Genomic DNA, 17,454 nt, shown 5'->3' on the forward strand with positions numbered 1-17,454 from the left:
AGCTGGGGCACTGCGGGGAGGCAGGCGGGCAGGAAGGATGCAGCCATCCGGCCGGGGCTGGGACACTGCCAGCACCAGGATCCAGGGCTGGGGCTGGCGAGTGCTTGCCTCATGCTGGTGGAACAAGGGGCAGAGGGGTCGTGAGGTTTGGGACACCACGGCCTAAAAGTGGGGAGGGGGAGACACATCTCTCTTGTGCCTCCAGCCCTGTGAGGGTGTGCTGTGAGTGTGCCTCAGTTTCCCCAGGTGGTTACTTGGGCAGGGAGTGGGACAGGGACCCTGCCCTGCTCCTCAGTATGGCCCTGAGTGCTTGGTGTTGAGGTTTAGATGCTCTTCCTCTGGTTTGAAATCTCAAGGCCATCCCATACGCTGCGAGGGGGGAAGATGCTGTGCTGAATGGGGTGCAGGGAGCTGCACGTGTGGCCACCCCACAGCCACGGCCACCCTCCTTCTGTCACACTGTGGCTGCCATCATCTCAGTGTCTATTGGTCGTTGTCCTGTGGTGTCACCGCGGGGAGAATGGTGCCAGGGACCCAGAGGATCCCGTGCCGGGTCCCGGTCCCCATCCCCGGGTGAGCACCCGTCCCCGCGGTCCCCAGGAGATGGCAGTGCTCTGTCATGGGACATGGTTGCTGCTCACCCCGGGTCACAGACATCTCCGGGGACATCCTGGCTGCTGGGGACAGGCGTCGCTGACTTCCCTGGCACGTTTCCATTCTGTCCCCATGCCCGTGAACCATGAATCGACCCCAGCCCCGGGGACCTGCGCCCACCCCGGCGTGAGGGTCCCAGCCCCACTGATAGCTGTGTGAGGGCTCTCACCTTGGCCAGCAGAGGTGTGGGGAGGAACGGGGCAGGAGTGCAGAAGGGGGTCCCTGGTGCCCCTTTGGCCGTGCTCAGCTGTGACCCCCTGCCCGTGACTCCCGAATCCAGGCCCCTTGTCCCAAAGGATCTCCAAGCCCACCTGCCGGGCGGGGGTGTCCGGGCAGCCCCAGCTGTGACCTGGCCGAGGGTACAGGCAAGGCAGGCAGCGGTGCTCGGGGGCTTCCACCTGCCCGCCAGACTGCATGGGGCAGCCACCAGGCTGAGACATGTGCCCCTGCCAGGTGCTGGCTGGGAGAGTGGGGCTGAATGTCGGGGCAGCCCTTCCCCATCGCCTGCGGCCGCTCCCCATCCCCATCACTGGAGCAGTAATTACTCCCCATCGGGAGTAATTTGGGTGTCCCCAGAACACAGAACCCCGTGTCCAACCTTCTGCTCACTAGTGCCAGCCCTGGGAGGCCCTGGGGGTACCAGTGCCCTCCCCGTGCACCTCCGGAGGCGCAGCCCCGCACGGCTCTGTAGGGAAACTGAGGCACGGCGCCTCCGGGGGAGGGGGGTCCATCCTCTCCGCCCCCCCGGCCCCGCCGGCCCGGCCCCAGCGCCGCCAGCGGCATTTCCTCCGCCGCGGACCCTCCTCCGAAGGGAGTCGGTTTCCTGCCGCTGCCGCCGCCCGCACTCGGCGCTGGCTCCCGGGGAGCGGCCGCAGGCGGACATGGGCCCCCGCTCCGTCCCGCTCCTGCCGCTGCTCCTGGCGCTGCTCGGCCGCCCGGGTGAGTGGGGACGGGGGGCACCAGGGAACCGGAGCCCCGGGATGAGACCCGCGGGATGGGACAGCGGGACGGGACCCCCGGGACGGGACAGCCGCCGCGGCGGGAGCGCCGGTGACTCCGGATCGGTGGCCAAAGGGGTCCCGGCCGTGCCCGCACAGGCAGAGATTGTCACCGCCGGGAACCCCCGGGAGAGGAGGTTTTGGGAGCAGCGTCCATGTGGGAAGGGACAAACCCACCCCGATTCCCGCAACACAGCGCAGCCCTGCCACTCCCTGGGACCCCCGAAATCCCGGCTGCGTCACTGGGGCGTGGGAAGTGTTGAAGACTCCGTGGCTGAGTCCTGACCTAGACGGTGGCACACGGGGGGTCTGGGGTGGCTTTGGTTCCCGTCACCTCGGAGTATGGAGGGGTTGACCAGGAGATGGGGACAAGAAAACCCTTAAAGCCTCATGTGGGATGTGGGGATGAAACTAGGGGTGAGAAATGGGAAAAAAACCTTAAAGCCTCAAATGGGAGTTGGGGGCTTAGACACCTCCGGAGCAGTTGGAGCCACCCCGAGATCCCTGCAAAGCCACAGAGGGAATTTCAGGGAGGGACGCCAGTGCTGGTGGGCCTGGGGGACAGGGAGCTGGGGGACTTGGGGACATTGCCTGCTGGCAGGGGGAAGGGAACTGGGGAGGCAGCAGCTGCCCAGAAAGGCTGGGGCCAGGAGCACTGAGTGTCCCAGCTGGGTTGGTCCCTCCTGGTCACCTCGGGGCCAGTGCTCATGGGTGGTGCTGGGGTGGTCCTGCTGCCAGGCTCGATGCCCACTCTTATGTCACAACCCTGTCTGGTGGCTGTGGCAGACAGTCCCTGTCCAGTGAGGCTGTGCCGTGGGGGCTGTGTCCCCTACATTTGTGCCATACAGTTTCCATCCTTGTAGATGTACAGTAAGTCCCGTGTCCTGTGTAACTGTGAGGCTGGTGCCCATCCTATAGCTGTGCCACAGTCCCTGCCCTAGGGCAGCGCCGTGGTGTCCCTGTCCTGTGTAGATGTGCAGTAAGGTCTGTGTCCTCTGTCGCTTTCTTGTACAGTCCCCATCCTCTAACCATGCCATATGCTCCACATCCTGTGGTGCTGTGCCACAGAGGCCTTGTCCTCCATTTGTGGTGTATAGTCCCTACACCACACAGCTGTGCCATCTGGTCCTCATCCTACACAGGTGTGCAATGTCACCTGTGTCCTGTGTAGCAGTGCCGTGTGTCCATGACCTTTATATTCATCCCCAACAGTCTCCACCCTATATGGCTGTGCCATACATGCCCTAACAGGTCTGTGCTGTATGGGCTGAGTCCTACATAGCTGTGCCATATGGTCCCCACCCTGAATGTGTGTTTCTATGGTCCCTGTCCTATTTATCTGTGCTGTATGATCCCCATCCAACGTAGCTGTGGCACACAGTCCCTGAGCTCTCTAATGGAGCTGTACGGTCCCTATTGCATGTGTCTGTACGATCCCTGTCCTGTGTCACTCTGCCACACAAACAGACCGTCTCCTCTGGCCATACCACCCCTGAGGTGTGCAGCTGTGCTATGTGGACCCCATCCTGTATGACTGTGCCATGTTGTCACTGTCCTGTGTAGTTGTGCCATGTGGTCCCCATCCTGAGTGTCTGTGCTATGTGCTCCCTGTCCTGTGTAGCTGTGACACATGGTCCCCATCCTGCCCACCTGTGCTACCCACCACATCCCGTCCAGTTGCTGCTTCTTCCCCACAGGAACCTCTGGGGCTGGGAGCCCACAGTGGGCACAGTGCCATGGAACTGAGTGCCCCATAGCAGTGGGCACAGTGCTGTGGGACTGGGATGTCCGTGGTGGGTGCAGTGCTGTGGGACTGGGGTGCTCTTGGTGGGTGCAGTGTCAGGGTGTCTCACAGACACAGCCAGAATCCAGAGGGGGCACAGGGAAGGAGCTGTGCCCGTTGGCAGGGGCCAGCAGTGCTCCCCATGGGGTGAGCATGGTGCTGGGTCTGTCACAGGTGTCTCACAGAATCCAGAGGGGGCGACTTTGCCCCCCCATTGAGGGGGAACAGGGAAGGAGCTGTGCCCATTGGCAGGGGCCAGCAGTGCTCCCCATGGGGTGAGCATGGTGCTGGGTTGCTCCTCCCATCTCTGAGGAGAGGCTTCTTGGCACCTAGAGAGTGGCAGGAATTGTGTGGCTTGTGTCAGGCCCAAAGCCTAGACCCATCCATCCCATCATCTGCCCCAATGCCACCTCAGCATGGTCCAACAGCCAGGGGTGGCTCAGAGGATGACAATTCCCTCTCAGTGCAGGATCCATCCCCATTCCTGTCCTGGATCAGCTCATTACACAAGTGCCGAGGCAACACTGCCAGATGCAAGGATGCCAAAGTGGTGCTGCCCATCCCATGGGCATCCTGCACTGCCAGAGCCACCCTTGCCCTGCACCCCACACCCAGCTTTGCTCTCTGCTCCCAAAACCCCGGGAATTTCCCCATAGCCCCTGACCCACAGGGGAGCCACAGTGGGACCATCCCTGTTCCCTGATCTCAGCAGCACCAAAGCAAGGGAGAATGCAGGTTGGAAAAACATAAAGTGGATTTTCTTCCTTTCTTCCTTTTAATTTTTTTCCCTTTCCTGGAGTACAAAAATAACAGTGCCCTTATCTGATCACCCCGGCGGCCCAGCTGAGCCCCCTTATCTGATCCTGACATAATGCTGGAGCCCGCTGCCTTCCCCAGGGACAGACAGTGCCCGACTGGCACCGCTGCCCGCGTCCCCTCCGCTGGCATCCCTGCCCTGCCGGGGCGAGCCCGGCCGCGGCCCCCAGCCCTGCCTGAGCTCCCAGCGGGATGCTGCCCGAGGAGCGACGAGCTGCCCGTGCTCTGCCCGTGCTCTGCCCGGCGGGGCCGTGCCCGGTGCCGTCGGGGCAGGAGTGGAAGGGAAGAGGGACACAGCCTGTGGCGCCCAGATAAGCGGCTGTTTATCTTCCTCCCGATGCTGCCGGCCGCCACGCTGGGGGGAGGAAGCACCGGACAATGAGTGGGCCCACGGCAGCGTCACCGGGGGTCTGTGCCGTGACCCCGCCGCCACAGCCGGGCCGCCCCGACGGTGACACGCGGGTCAGGGACACCATGATGGGCACGACTTGGACGGAATGGCCTTTTGCCGGGTGATGTGTCCCAAAATCTCAGTGACCTGGAGCATCACCCCCTCCAGCCCCAGTCCCAGTAGGGGTGGCTGGGTGACTGGAGTTTGGTCCAGCCACCTCCTGGTGCATTGGTTGGAGCCACAGGGATGGGAAGAGTTGGAGTGGGAAGGGATAGAACTCTGTGGCCACCTCCAAAGGAGGTGTTTCCAAAGGAAACACAGCGTCCCAGGCACTGTCTCCCCATAGAAAGCCCACAGAAGCCCAGCTGTGACCACGGGGGTCTGTCCTTCCCAGCCCCCTGGAAGGGAGCACCCATGGATGCAGACGGCTCCTCGGGGCCAAGTTAAGGACAGCCCGGCCACAGCAGGGCTGCCTGAGGCAGAGGAAACTGTCGAGGCACGTGGGGATTTACAGGATCAGGCCTTCAAATGGCTGTTTGCGCTCAGGATTTCCCTTGGCAGCCGCCGGCCGGCCCCGCTCGCCGCACGCCGCCGGGGGCTTTGGGATGGGGCAAAGCTCACGCCTCAGCGCCCGCGGAGGATGAGCTTCACAGCCATTTCCATACCTGCGCTTCCCACTTTCCTGCGGCGGGGGAACGCGGGGGGGCTTCCGCCGCCGCCCCAGCCTTCGGGTGCGAGTTCTGGCACGCGGCAGCGCCGAGCAGGGACAGTGGATTTTTCCAGCCCGGATCCAAGGGTCATCAGCGTGATTGCGGAGGGGGCTGGCGGCGGCAGACGGGCCCGAGCAGACACGTAGCAGAAGGTCCCGGGGGTGCTGTGCCGGCGGGGCCGGGCTGGGGGCTGAGGCTGAAGGGGCAGTGCCGGCGCTGGCGGAGACATTCAGCCCCCTCCTGCGTCGTGTCCCCCCGCGCTGTGTCACCCCACATCCGTGCGGCGGGGACTGACAGTCTCTTGTTTTCCGCCCAGACCCCGGGAGAACCCAGGGCTGTGACCTGCAGCCGGTGACAGCGGAGCCACCCATCACCCTCTCCTATGCCACCAGCACGGTGCCCCGGGGCTGTGTCAGCAACAGCTCCATGGACACTCGCCATGAGGTCCATGTCCTCAGCGTCAAGTGGTCCAAGGTGAGCAAGAGGGGTCCCAGTGCATCCCCGCAGAACTTCTTACGCTGTCCTTCACACTGTCACCACAGCGCTGTCATCCTGGCACTGCCCTGAGCAGGCAGGGTGTCCCAGCTGTGAAAACCTTCCTCTAATTAAGGAGCAGTGAAAGGACCTGGATTAACCTCCTCCATGGCACCTTGTCCAAGCTTCTCCTCCAGCACAGCCTTGGCCATCTCTGCCCTTGATGGGAATGTAAAGACTTAAGAGGAAAATTCTTTAATAGCCCATGCTGCCAAGGCAGATATTTCTGTGCTGGACACCTCAGGACATTCCATTTCTCTGGGAAGGTGGCCTGGTTCTGGCTCTGGCTCAGGAGCTGGGCAGAGCCATAGGTACCCAGTGGTGACCACACTGGGGAGGGAGGGATGGATGGAAGGTGGAAGGGAGGAAGGGATGGAAGGTAGAAAGGAGGAAAGGATGGAGAAAGAGATGGAAGGAAGGATGGAGGAAAGAGTGGAGGGATGAAGAAGGCACATCATTTTAAGGTGTCCAAGCGAGCAGAAACCTGTCTGCCAAAGTTGGCATGGCCGTGCTGAGGGGTGATAACCACACTGTGGGTGCTTTGGGACAAGGGTGGTGTCAGGGTGGCGCTGGCACTGGCTGGCACTGTTGGGTGGGTTTGCACAGCACACGGGTTTGCATGGCAGCTCTGCAGGACAGCCCGGCTTCCCTCGCGCTGGCTGGGGCCCAGCACCCGATTTTGGCCCAGCCCTGGGCCACCCGGCGCCACAGTCCCCCCTCCCTGCCACCTCCCAGCTCTCCCAGTTCTGCTTTTGGAGCAGAGGGGGAGCCAGACCACGAGGCTCTGGGGAGGGTCGGTTTCGCAAGGACCCCTCTGGCCTAGCCTGGTGTAACCTGGCCTTGGCATCCTGGATAAGTGCCAGGGCCGGGGGTGCCCCGGGGTTGTCACCAGCGGCAACAGGGGACACGCACTGATGTCACGGCTGCGGCACTGAGCCCCGCGGCGCGCGGGGGAAGCTGGGCAGGGACACGGCTCCACTTATAGAAGAATTACTGGAAGCTGATTTCTATAAGCAGATCCCCACGATGAAAAAAAAAAAAAAAAAAAAAAAAGGAGAAGAAAAAGAAAAAAATAACCCGAAAGGCGGCGGCGGGGAGCGCCGAGGCTCCCGCCACTCGCGCAGCCAAACAATGGAGCGCCACAAAACACGCGGCAGGAAAAACAGCCGCCAGCTCCTCCCCGACGCTCGGGGCCACCCGGGGTCCCTGGCCACCCACGCTTGCCACGGGGCCATGGCCAGGCCGGGGTGCCCACGGGCTCATCCCGCTAGCCCCGTGCACGGCACTGCCCGCAGCCTCCACCCGCCCATCCCTGGATGGTTTTCCCTGCCCTCTCCCTCTCCCTCTCCCTCTCCCTCTCCCTCTGCTCAGAGCTTTGCGAGCCGTTATTCAGACGGCAGTTGCCAAACTTAGCGCCTGGAGTTTTGACTTCCCCATCCGGATTTCCGGCTAGAGGCAACCAGGCCGTGCTAGTCACGAGGAATGGTGTGTGCCACCTCTGTGCACCCATCCCTGCACTCCAGTACGGGCACACCTGAGCCTGGAGCAGCTGCACGGTGCTGGGGTGGCGCTGGGAACCCTGCCAGGGGGATGCCCCAGTGCCCAGGGTGGGGATTCTCCAGTCTTCAGTGGGAGACACCCCAGTGCCTACAGTGAGGATGCTCAGGTGCCCGGGGTGGGGACGCCTCAGCCCAGTGTAGGATGCTCCAGACCTCAGTGTGGGGATGCCCCAGCCCACAGTGGGGTGACACTCTCATACCCAGTGCAGAGATTACTTAGTCTCTAACTCAAGGATGCCCTGGTGCCTAAGAAGGAGGTGCCTAGACCTCACTCTGTGGGGTGTCCTGGACACCAGTGTAGGGATAACACCATCTTCCAGGTGGGCATCCCACTGGTCCCTTGCTTAGGGAGCCAGGGCATGTTTGCCCTGCCAGTGTAGGTACACACTCACGTGGCATCCCTGCCCCCAAACCCAGCCATGGCTGCCTCTTGCATGGCTCATCCTCAGGGCCAGCCTCAGGGCTCTCTCTGCTCCCTCTGGCTCCAGGGGGCAGCCAGGAAGGTGACAGCAGCTGGGGCTTGGTGGCCACAGTGGTGACACTCTCCTCTTCCACCCCAGGTCTCTCCCGTCACTCTGATGGTGACAGTCACCCCTGGAGCCGATGCCTGCAGCCGACCAGCAGTGCTGATCCTCCTCTGCACCCACTGCTCTGCCACCATCACCTCCCCGTGCTCAAACCTGATCATCAGCACCGTGAGTGCCACCGCCCCACAACGGGAGCAATCCCGGGGGGCAGCAGGGCTCGGGGCATCCCTGGGGATGTTTAAGGGGGTCACTGCTGGAGACTGGTCCCTCTGATCACCAGACATGATGCTTGTGGTGCCCCAGGGAGGAGGGGACCCTCCTGAGCACTGCTGGCGGCGCTGAGCGCTGGGCTGGCCAGGCAGGGAATGACGCACAGGGCTGGAAAAAGCTCCCATTTCCTCCGGCCGGCGGGAGGAAGGTCAGGGATGGGGTTTGGCTCCAGCGAGCTGAGCCGGGGTCGGGCGCTTTGTTAGCAAAATAAACCTCCTGCTTTGTTTGTGGCTAATAATAAAGTGGGCTGAGCCCTCCGTGTGCCACCAGCCACTCTCGTTGCTCCCAGCCCATGGCCCTGAAAACCCCCACTTATCCAGGGTGACCCCCAGCCCAGGCTCCAGGGACACTCACTTGTTTTGGGTTCACATTTGTATCCTGCACACTGAGGGGAAAGGTTTTCCTTGCTTTCCCCATGCCAGCCTGTGTAGGGGAGGGATGTGCCTTGCTCCTCACCCCGGCTCAGGCTGTCACTTGGCCCACAGGACGCCCAGCTCAGCCCGGAGAGCACCATCAGAGCACCAAGCCCTGAGCCACCCATCGTCTCCAGCGAGGGGCAGCTGCTGGCCTGGGCTCTGGCTAACTATGGGGGCATCACATCCTACAGCGAGCTGCAGGACCCCCGCAGGGTCCAGCTCCACCTGGGAGAAGGTTTGTGGGGCTGGGGGCTAGCACTGGGGGGCTGGAGTGGGCAGGAATGGTCTTCCTGTTCCAGAAGGGTGACAACCTCCTGGGGCAAAGTACCTTCCCCGGGGAGATGCCACAGGGACTGATGCCCCACCTACTGAGCCCAGCTTGACTTTGATCACCCTTGCCACCTACACAGATGCCTGCAGCCCTCCAGAGTGCGTTCCCCAGGAGCACTTCAATGCCATTCCGCACCTTGAGACTGAGGTCTTCTTCCACGGGGTGAAGGGCTGCTCACTCAGTGATGCCCAGAGCACCAGGGCTGCTCACATCGTCCATTTGCAGTCGGAGCCCAGGTACCACAGTGCCAGCAGTGGGACCCCAGGGGTGGGACAGGCCGTGGGATATGCTTGGAGATGCTTGGGAAGGTGTTGGGCTTCCCAAAAGGAGAACCCCTCATTCCGAGTTGCATGTGGGACCAGTTGGTATGGAATGCTGAGAATGGGGGTCTTGTGGTTTTGCAGCTCCTCCATCACAGAGGTGAACCTGTCTCTGAGCTGTCCTCAAAATTCTGCTGGCAACCAGATCCTCATGCTGCAGAGCAAGGCCAACTTCACCTGGTCCCTCTTCTCAGAGTGCAACATCCAGTTACTGGTATGCTGAGAGGAACGTCTTCCCCACCACCCCCACCAAAGGTGTCTGCCAGGTGCCCAGGAGATGCTGGTGTCATGGGGAAGGTGGCAGGAGGGCACCTGGAGACATTAAACATGGGCAGCCCCCTTGCTGCAAGCCCTCATTGCTGGGATGAACCCTGCCTTGTGCACCCCCAGCTGTCCCTGTCTCCACTTAGCCCCTCTATGTTTCCCCCCTTTCCTCCTCGCTGCAGGTCTCTGGGAGTTACAAGATGCCTGTTTTCTCCGTGGTGTTCCCTGGGGTGCTCCTGCCCGACACGGAGCAGGACCTCATCGCTAAAGCCTTTGAGAAGAACTACAGTGTCATTGCCTCCTACTCTGCCATCCCTGCCAGCACCCACATCAGCCTGGAGATTCACGAGCACAGTGAGGCCCCCAGCACCCCAGGGCTGGGTGGGATGGGGGGTTCCACCACTCCCACTCAGTCCCCCCATCTCCCTGTCCTGCAGAGACGGTCGAGACGCCTGTGACCACTGCCCCCGTTGTCATCACACAGCCCCCAGACTTGCCCCGCCAGGTGCTGCTCACACTCAAGCCCTGGAAGTGCACAGATGAAACCATGGAGATTGTCATCATCAGGTCCTACCTGGAGGTGAGGAGGGTGGAGAGAGGTGCTAATGTCCGCCAAAATCACTCAGAAGTTGCATTTTCCTCTGGGTGCTAGGGGTGGGTGGCATGGGGCTGTTCCCAGTCAGTGGGTGACTACAGTGTGCTTTCCTCCCAGCCCATCAAGGACGTGGTGAACATCACCCTGAGGGACATCAGCTGCCAGGCAGAGAAAAATGCCACCCACTTCATGCTGAAAAGCCCCCTCAGCCATTGTGGCACCTCACTGGAGGGCAGGGGCTATGCCAACAATGAGGTGAGAGGGGGGCTAGCTGGGGGTGTTACCTCCAGCCTCACTGATGAGAGCTTCAGTGATTGCCAGTGGGGCTTCTCCACCAGGACCTCCTTGCTTTTGCATGGCTGGAAACACCATACTGCAGCCCAGAGCTGAGATGGAGGGGGAGTGTGTGGGTGGGGCAATCCCATGCCATGCCATGCCATGCCATGCCATGCCATGCCATGCCATGCCATCCCATCCCATCCCATCCCAGCAAGAGGCTCCAGCGGTGGGGAACCCTTGACTGACCCTTCTGCCTTCTCGCAGCTCATCCTCAGCCTGGCCAAGGACGCCGTGCTCCGGAGCGTGCGGGTAAGAGCCGGGTTTCCCAGCACATCCAGGGTGGGAGAAGGTGCAAATGGCGCTGTCAGCTGGGTGCTGGGTGCCCCCTAAGTGCTGCCCCCCTCTTGCAGGTGGGCTTCCAGTGTGAGATCCCGCGGGAGCTCTTCCTGCGCCTTTTCCCCACCGCTGACTTCAAGGCCCCACAGACGGAGCTGGAGATCAACAAGGAGGCCTTTGTGCAGGTGCTGCCGCTGTCCCCGTGCCCAGGCTGGGCCAGCCCAGCCGTCCCTGGGCCAGTGAGCCTGACGGCGTGCCCCGTTCCCACCCCGTGCAGGCGTCCATGCGGTGGATGGATCACCCAGCCGACCTGCAGCTGAAGGAATGCTGGCTGGAGGCCTCGGGGCGGGAGCCAGTGCTGCTGGTGCAGGGTGGGGAGGCACGGGGAGCAGGGGTGGCCGTGCTGGAGGGACCCCCCAGCAGCCACGGGAGGAAGGTCTGGCGATTCCGCTTCACCTACACCATTCCTGAGGGCGGGCACGTCCCCTTCTCTGCCATCCTCAAGTGCAAGGCCGGCTTGCAGGTCAGTGTCACCCCCTCCCCAGCCTGTGATGCCACCATGCTGGTCCCCATCGGCAGTAGTAGCCTGATGGGTTTGTCCCACACCGTTGGGTGATGGAGCCCATCCAGGAGCAGCATTCCCTGGTCTGTAGAGCCTGGGGTCCCCCACCTCTGCCATCCTGCAGGGGTGCACACCTTCCCCCTCTCACCCCAACCTCCACCTCTGCAGAACGACACCATCTTTGAGAAGGTCCTGGAGGTGACAGTGAAGGATGCCTGGCGGCCGCTCAACTGTGAGTTCAGGGCAAGGGAGTGGTCAGGACGGGAATGGGAGTGGGAGAGGGACTCTCCCAGTGTGGCAGTGCTGACGGCCTCGTCCTCCCGCAGACCGTGGGCTGGGGCTGGCTGCTGTCCTGGGCATCACCTTCGGCGCCTTCCTCATCGGGGCGCTCCTCACTGCCGTGCTCTGGTACATCTACTCGCACACCCGTGAGTATCCCCCTCCCCTGGGGACCCCCGTGGTGGGACAGGGGGGCCATGTGTGTGTCCCTTACTGGGTTGCCCATTTTTCCCTCCTGGCCAAAGTCCCCATGTGAGCCAGAGACCAGGCTGCTCCATCGCCCTCGTCTGTACAGTGCTGGCAATGCTCTAGGGGAATAACCCTGGAATAACCCTGCCACCCACCTCCTCAGGGTCCCTCCTGCTTGTCTGGGTCTCCTCTGCCATCTGCCCTCCCTCCTGCTCCTGGTGTCTCACGCTCATCTCCATCCCAGGGGCTCAGGGGTCAGCTGGGGAGTGATCCATGAGGGCTGGAGGGTCCCCGGGGACCGAGCCAAGGCCACCACTGTTCGCCCTGAGTCTGGTTTCCCCTTGGTGTTCCCCCGTGGCGGGCGGTGTGAGCCAGGTCCCATCTCCAAACTGCAGCCGGTTTCCAGCACGGCGCCAGCCTCGGAGAGCAGCAGCACCAACCACAGCATCGGCAGCACCCAGAGCACCCCCTGCTCCACCAGCAGCATGGCCTGACGCCCCCGGGCCCCCCCGAGCCCGCGCAGCCCCTGGCCAACGGACTTGGGGACCCACCCCAGTGCCATTAAGCTGATTTTTTGCCCCAAATCTCAGGCCGAGCCCAGAGGGGGCCTCCATTACTCATTCAGTGAATGCTTTGGCCCCCTGAGGGCAGCCCACACCGGGGGGGTGCATCCTGCAACCCCCCTGGGCTCCCCCGCTGCAGTGGGGAGGCAGAAAGAGCAGCTATTGCCAAAACCTCCCACAAGGCTCCCCATCAAATGGGGGGGGAAGAAGAAGTGGGTGCCCCCTGGACATGCCCCAGCACTTGGGGTGACCCCCGTGCCCCTCCTGCATCCCCCGAGGAAGGCAGCAGGCACCAGTGGGAGCAGCAAGAGGTTTATTTGCGGAGGATGGTGCAAGGCTGCTGCCCTCCCACAGGACGATGGGCAGAACCCACCACTCCCCCCAGCTCCCCGTCCAAGTTACAAACTCTTATCAATAATAATAAAAACCTTCCCTATGTTAAATTAATTGTGCCCTGATGCTGAGCCTTGCCACAGCTTGAGGCTCCCACCTACCAGAGGCACTGAACCTCATCACAGCCTAGGGCAGCCCCCCAAACCCTGGGGGTCCCCCCAGTCAGTCTGACTAGGGAGGGGATGGAGAACCAGGGGCATCCCCCCATGGACAGTGTCCCGGGAAGGGCACAGGCAGAAGGCACTGGGGTGAAAACAGCCAAGCCAGGATGGGGTGGGGAGCCCCACATCCCCCTCCAGATGCCTCTGAGCATCACTGGGGGCGAAACTGGTGCTTGATGTAAACAGAGGTGCAAAGCGCTGCGGCCCGTCACTGGGACAGCGCGGGGTCGAGCAGCCGGAGCGCTCCCCCCACCAGGTGCAGGCTGCCGGTGACCAGGACCCGCACGGCGGCCGCCTCCCGCAGCAGCACGGCCCCACTGCTGGCTGCGGGGTGCGGGTGAGCCCCCGAGGCCAGGGGGGCTGCCAGCCGGGGGTCCCGGCCCTGCGCCACCCACCGCAGCGCCTGCGCCAGGCACGGGAACACCAGGGCTGGGGAATTGAGGGGCCGTGGGGCTGGGGGCACCAGGAGCAGGGAGCCTCGGGTGGGGGCCGGCTGCAGCAGCCCCCCCACCCGCAGGGGAGATGGCAGCCAGGGGTCCTGCCCCACTTTCTCCTCCAGGAGCCTCGTCCATGTCCGCTGGTTCTCCAGGCACCGGGTCAGGGCATTCTCCAGCGTCACGTTGAAGTTTTGCTGGTCTGGGAGGGATGGAGACAGAGCAGTCAGGGATTGCAGGGGGAGCTGGAGAAGGATCAGGATGGGAAGCTGAGGGAGACCCAGCACTCCCCAGCACTCCCCAGCACGTCCTCCTGTTGCTGGTCACTGACATCTCCGTGAAGTTGGGGCAGAAGACAGCATAGTCAAAGTGACAGGGCTGCGGGGACAGGAGAAATCAGCACTGCGGGAACTCTCAGGACCCACCCACGGGATTTCCACTGGGGCAGTCCCACACCAGCAGGGTTACAGGGGATGGGGCAGGGGATGATCCAAGTCCCTTCCCCGCACCCAGGACTGTGAGACCCCTGCAGGGGGCAGTTGAGGTGGGATACACTCCGGGAGAGCAGGATGGGTGGACAGACAGACAGACAGGGTGCCAGCTCCACCTCGTGGCTCTCTGCACCCACAGCAAAGCAGGTCTCAGGGCCAGCAGAGAACCCAGGCACCCGGGGACAGTGATCCCCCCAAACCTCACCACCAGCAGCTTGAGCAGCGCCGCCGTGTCCCGGTCGCCTGTGGCATTGAAGAGCAGCACACGCACCTCAGAACCACTGCAGGGAGAAAGGGCAAGTGGCCCAAGCCCCCAGGGGACCTGCAGCACCACCACCACACCCCCACAATGTGTGCCCCCCTTTGCATCCTCTCCTTACTCATGGGGCTTGTCCTGGTTGAGGGCGACCTGGCGGAACCAGCGCACACAGGCCTGGATGCTGCTGGTGGTGTGAGCTCCATCCAGGTACCACGTCACAGGGCCGTGGCAGAGCACCTGAGTCCGGCCCAGCCACTCCGTGTCCCGCAGGCCTGGGGGAACACAGGGCATGGCTGGGACCCCCATACCCTCCCCAACACTGGTACCCTGTGGGAATCCAGTGTGGGGCAGACTGTGCCCTCCAGCACACATGGCACCGGCTGGGGTCCAGCGTGGCCCCGCTATGCGCTGTGACACGGCAAGGGGGGTCCTGGCATGGCCATGCTGCACCTTGGATCATGGCGTCGGTCAGTCGGAAGGCAGGCGCCAGTGGCACTGGCCTCCCCAGCAGCTCGGTGCTTGGCGGCACCTCCTTCAGCTCCCCCAGACCTAGGCAGGACAGGCATCCCACTGAGCCCCCAGGGGCCCTGCTGGATCTGGCCCCCATCCCCATCCCTCTGCCTTACCCTGGCAGCCGCGGCGCTGCAGCCACATCCGTGCCAGCTGCAAGGCCAGGGCGGCGTTGGAGCGCTGGTGGGCACCTGCCAGCCCCAGCTCCAGCGCCCGGCAGCCCTCCTCAAAGTCGTCCAGCTCCGGGCAGAGGTACAGGGGACACTGTAGGGAGAGCAGGCTGAGCCCCCCGCCATGGGATGGGGTACCCCAATCCACACCCCACCAGCAGCTCACCTTCCGCTCCTGTGCTCGCTCCCTCAGCACCTCCAGCGGCTGCTCCGGCTGCGCCACGGTGAACGCCGGCACCCCGGGCTGCAGGGATGGGGGTGCTCAGGGACATGGGGGTACTCAGGGACATGGGGGAACACACCCCAAACACACAAGAGGAGAGACAAGACCAGGTCTCCCTACCTTAAAAATGCCCCCCTTCTGCCAGGCGATCTTCTCCATAGTGTCCCCCAGGATGCTGGTGTGGTCTATGCCCAGGGAGGAGACCCCACACACCACCGGCGCCCTGGGAATGCAGCATGGCAGTGTCCCTGCTGCTCCCCCCTACACTGTGGGGACATCAGGCCCTGGCAGCCCTGGGGACAGGCTCAGCCCTGCCAGCTCATACCTGATGATGTTGGTGCAGTCATAGGTGCCGCCAATGCCAACTTCCACCACTGCCAGGTCCACCTGGGGACATGGGGACATGAGCCATCAGAACCACCAGCAGGAAATACCCCCATGGATTCAGGGATGTGGGTGGAGACAGGTCCCTGACACCAGCCCTTCCAAACCCACACCTGAGCACACCTCTATTTGTGGGGGCATCATCCACCTCACACAGCATCCCGTTTACAGCCATGACAGCCTGATCCACACAAATTCTGACCCAAATCCCCCCTTCCTGAGGTCCCCACCAACCTGACATTTCTGTCACAAGCTGGAGGCTACCACCACTGACCTTCTCCTGCAGGAAGACGTGGAAGGCCATGATGGTGAGGAAGCGGAAATACGCCGGCATGCTGGCGTGTGCTGGGTCCTGCCAGGCAGAGCACAGTGAGCACATCACCCCGGGAGCGGGGGACCCAAAGGAGAGAGCACCCCCACAAACCCTGCTGGCCCCACCTTGGTCTCCTCCAGGCGGTTGTAGACCAGCCAGAAGTACTTGTTGAAGAGGTCCTTGCTGATGGGCTGCCCATTGATGCGGATCCGCTCGCGCACCTGCACGAGGTGAGGGGAGCTGGGGGTACAGAGCAGGGGGAAGAGTTAGGCACAGCCCCACCGGCCCTTCAAAACCCTCCTGACCCCCTGCCCACCTGTAAAAGCCCGTCTTCAGCCCGTAGTTGCGGAGGATGCATTCAGTGAAGGCGCACGCTGAGCCCTGAGGAGACAGCTGTGTTAAACCCCTCGTTCCAGAGCAGGGCAAACAGAGCCACAGACACCAGCCGTGCCCCTGAGCCCCCCCAGTCCCCCACAGCACCGCCCACCCGCCTCACCTTGCCCTTCGTCCCCGTGACGTGGATGATGTTCAGTCGATCCAGGTCCTCGACCTGTAAGAGTTCAACCACCCTGTGAGACCCCCAGGGCAGCCAGCGCCAAGCACGGTGGCACTAGCAGGACAGGGGGAACAGGGGCGGGGATCAGCCCTTCACCTTCAGTCCGCTCCTCTCCAAAAAGCCCTGCATGGCTTCCAGCTGGGCCTGGGGGTCACCGCGCTCCCGCTTCACCTGCTCCAGGTAGCTGGCATTGGTCTGCAGGGTGTTGAGCATCCGGATGGCATCCTGGAAAGACGCCTAGGGCAGTCGGGATAGTGCCCAACACAGCAGGCTTGTGGCTGTGCCACAACCCCGAAGCCACCCTACCCAGTGCCCGCTGCACCCTGACCCACCCCTTCGGGCTCAGTCCCCTCGGCGGTGTCACCGGTCACCCAGGCCGACAGCATCTCTGCCATGGTGCCGCGGGGACCTGCCGGCAGCGCCAGATCCCGGCACGGGGACAGGCTTCTTATGGGCAGGGGTTACCCGCCCTCCGCAGGCGCCCCTTGGCCCCGCGGCGGGGCACGGGACAGCCCAGCGCCGGCAGCAGCGCTGCCCAGCGGGCAAGGTCGCCGCCGGCGGCAGCGGGCAGCGCTCCAGTGCTGGTGTTTGACGAGCGGCGCTAATGAAGCATCGACGCTGCACCCGCACGGCACACCCAAGAGGTCACCGTGGCCACCGAGCCCCCAGACCCCGCTAAGGGACGTGAGCCTGGCGTTGCACCGCCGTGTGCTGCAGGGGACACCTGGCAGTTGGGACAGCAACCCGCGTCCCCGGTGCGGGACACTCCAGCCAGGCAACAGACAGACAGCGGCGCTGAGCCCGAGAGCGCCCGGCGCCGCAGAGCGGGACGGCTCCCGCCCGCCCGAGGGGCGCTCCACGCCGGGGACCGCCGTCATCCCCGCCACACCTGGCGCAGCCGCGTGCGGCCGGGACGCGCCGTGACTACCTCTGCAGGCCGGGCTCCCGCGCTGCTGCCACGGGCCACGGCGCTTCGCGGGGTGACCCGAGCGGAAAGCGGGGACACGTGGCGCGCGGCAGCCGTTACGGCCCGGGGCTGCGGGGCGTCAGGAGGGGAGGTGCGTTGCCGCCCCGCGCGGAACCGGAGCGCCGCGGCTGTCGCGGCCCTGTGCCCCGCCCGGCGCGCGGCCCCGCGCGGTACCTGGTAGTCGGTGGCGGGGGCGCGCGCGGGGCGCGTGCTGAAG

At 63.5% G+C, this 17,454-nt stretch overlaps 2 protein-coding genes across 4 annotated transcripts; one reads left to right on the plus strand and one right to left on the minus strand.

Annotated features, from left to right (window-relative positions):
• Positions 1-1,444: 1,444 nt before the first annotated feature.
• Positions 1,445-12,823, plus strand: ENG (endoglin). Of its 2 annotated transcripts, none has more exons than XM_041474905.1 (15): positions 1,445-1,593; positions 5,669-5,826; positions 8,006-8,140; positions 8,728-8,893; positions 9,069-9,225; positions 9,394-9,523; positions 9,756-9,927; positions 9,987-10,153; positions 10,286-10,423; positions 10,712-10,756; positions 10,858-10,968; positions 11,061-11,306; positions 11,514-11,577; positions 11,672-11,773; positions 12,189-12,823. In XM_041474905.1, exons 1-15 carry the CDS (start codon positions 1,536-1,538, stop codon positions 12,305-12,307), a joined length of 1,968 nt encoding a protein of 655 aa, XP_041330839.1. In that variant the 5' UTR covers positions 1,445-1,535; the 3' UTR covers positions 12,308-12,823. The 2 variants fall into 2 exon arrangements, with proteins under 2 accessions (XP_041330839.1, XP_041330838.1); XM_041474904.1 differs by having other exon boundaries at positions 10,011-10,153; positions 12,209-12,823.
• On the minus strand, positions 12,673-17,448 carry FPGS (folylpolyglutamate synthase). 2 transcript variants are annotated; one of them, XM_041474908.1, is made up of 15 exons: positions 17,412-17,448; positions 16,367-16,495; positions 16,211-16,264; positions 16,031-16,095; positions 15,840-15,954; positions 15,676-15,753; positions 15,343-15,404; positions 15,138-15,240; positions 14,961-15,038; positions 14,741-14,888; positions 14,565-14,663; positions 14,236-14,386; positions 14,061-14,136; positions 13,681-13,742; positions 12,673-13,571 (listed from the first exon to the last, which is right to left on the minus strand). In XM_041474908.1, the coding sequence occupies exons 2-15, from the start codon at positions 16,481-16,483 to the stop codon at positions 13,139-13,141; spliced, it is 1,641 nt and encodes a 546-aa protein (XP_041330842.1). In that variant the 5' UTR covers positions 16,484-16,495; positions 17,412-17,448; the 3' UTR covers positions 12,673-13,138. The 2 variants fall into 2 exon arrangements, with proteins under 2 accessions (XP_041330842.1, XP_041330840.1); XM_041474906.1 differs by lacking the exon at positions 17,412-17,448 and adding an exon at positions 16,603-16,685 and having other exon boundaries at positions 12,673-13,569; positions 13,679-13,742.
• Positions 17,449-17,454: the final 6 nt, after the last annotated feature.

This window comes from Pyrgilauda ruficollis, unplaced genomic scaffold (assembly GCF_017590135.1).
Source record: "Pyrgilauda ruficollis isolate IOZ18807 unplaced genomic scaffold, ASM1759013v1 scaffold34, whole genome shotgun sequence".
NCBI lineage: Eukaryota > Metazoa > Chordata > Aves > Passeriformes > Passeridae > Pyrgilauda > Pyrgilauda ruficollis.

Excerpts from the sequence above, each read along its gene's own strand:
- ENG (XM_041474904.1), top strand. The coding sequence starts at position 1,536 with ATGGGCCCCCGCTCCGTCCCGCTCCTGCCGCTGCTCCTGGCGCTGCTC. Across the intron at positions 9,524-9,755 it reads AGTGCAACATCCAGTTACTG|GTCTCTGGGAGTTACAAGAT; the intron begins GTATGCTGAGAG and ends TCCTCGCTGCAG. Across the intron at positions 10,969-11,060 it reads ACAAGGAGGCCTTTGTGCAG|GCGTCCATGCGGTGGATGGA; the intron begins GTGCTGCCGCTG and ends CACCCCGTGCAG.
- FPGS (XM_041474906.1), bottom strand. The coding sequence starts at position 16,665 with ATGGCAGAGATGCTGTCGGCCTGGGTGACCGGTGACACCGCCGAGGGG. Across the intron at positions 16,496-16,602 it reads AGGGGACTGAGCCCGAAGGG|GATGCCATCCGGATGCTCAA; the intron begins GTGGGTCAGGGT and ends GCGTCTTTCCAG. Across the intron at positions 15,405-15,675 it reads ACGTCTTCCTGCAGGAGAAG|GTGGACCTGGCAGTGGTGGA; the intron begins GTCAGTGGTGGT and ends CCATGTCCCCAG.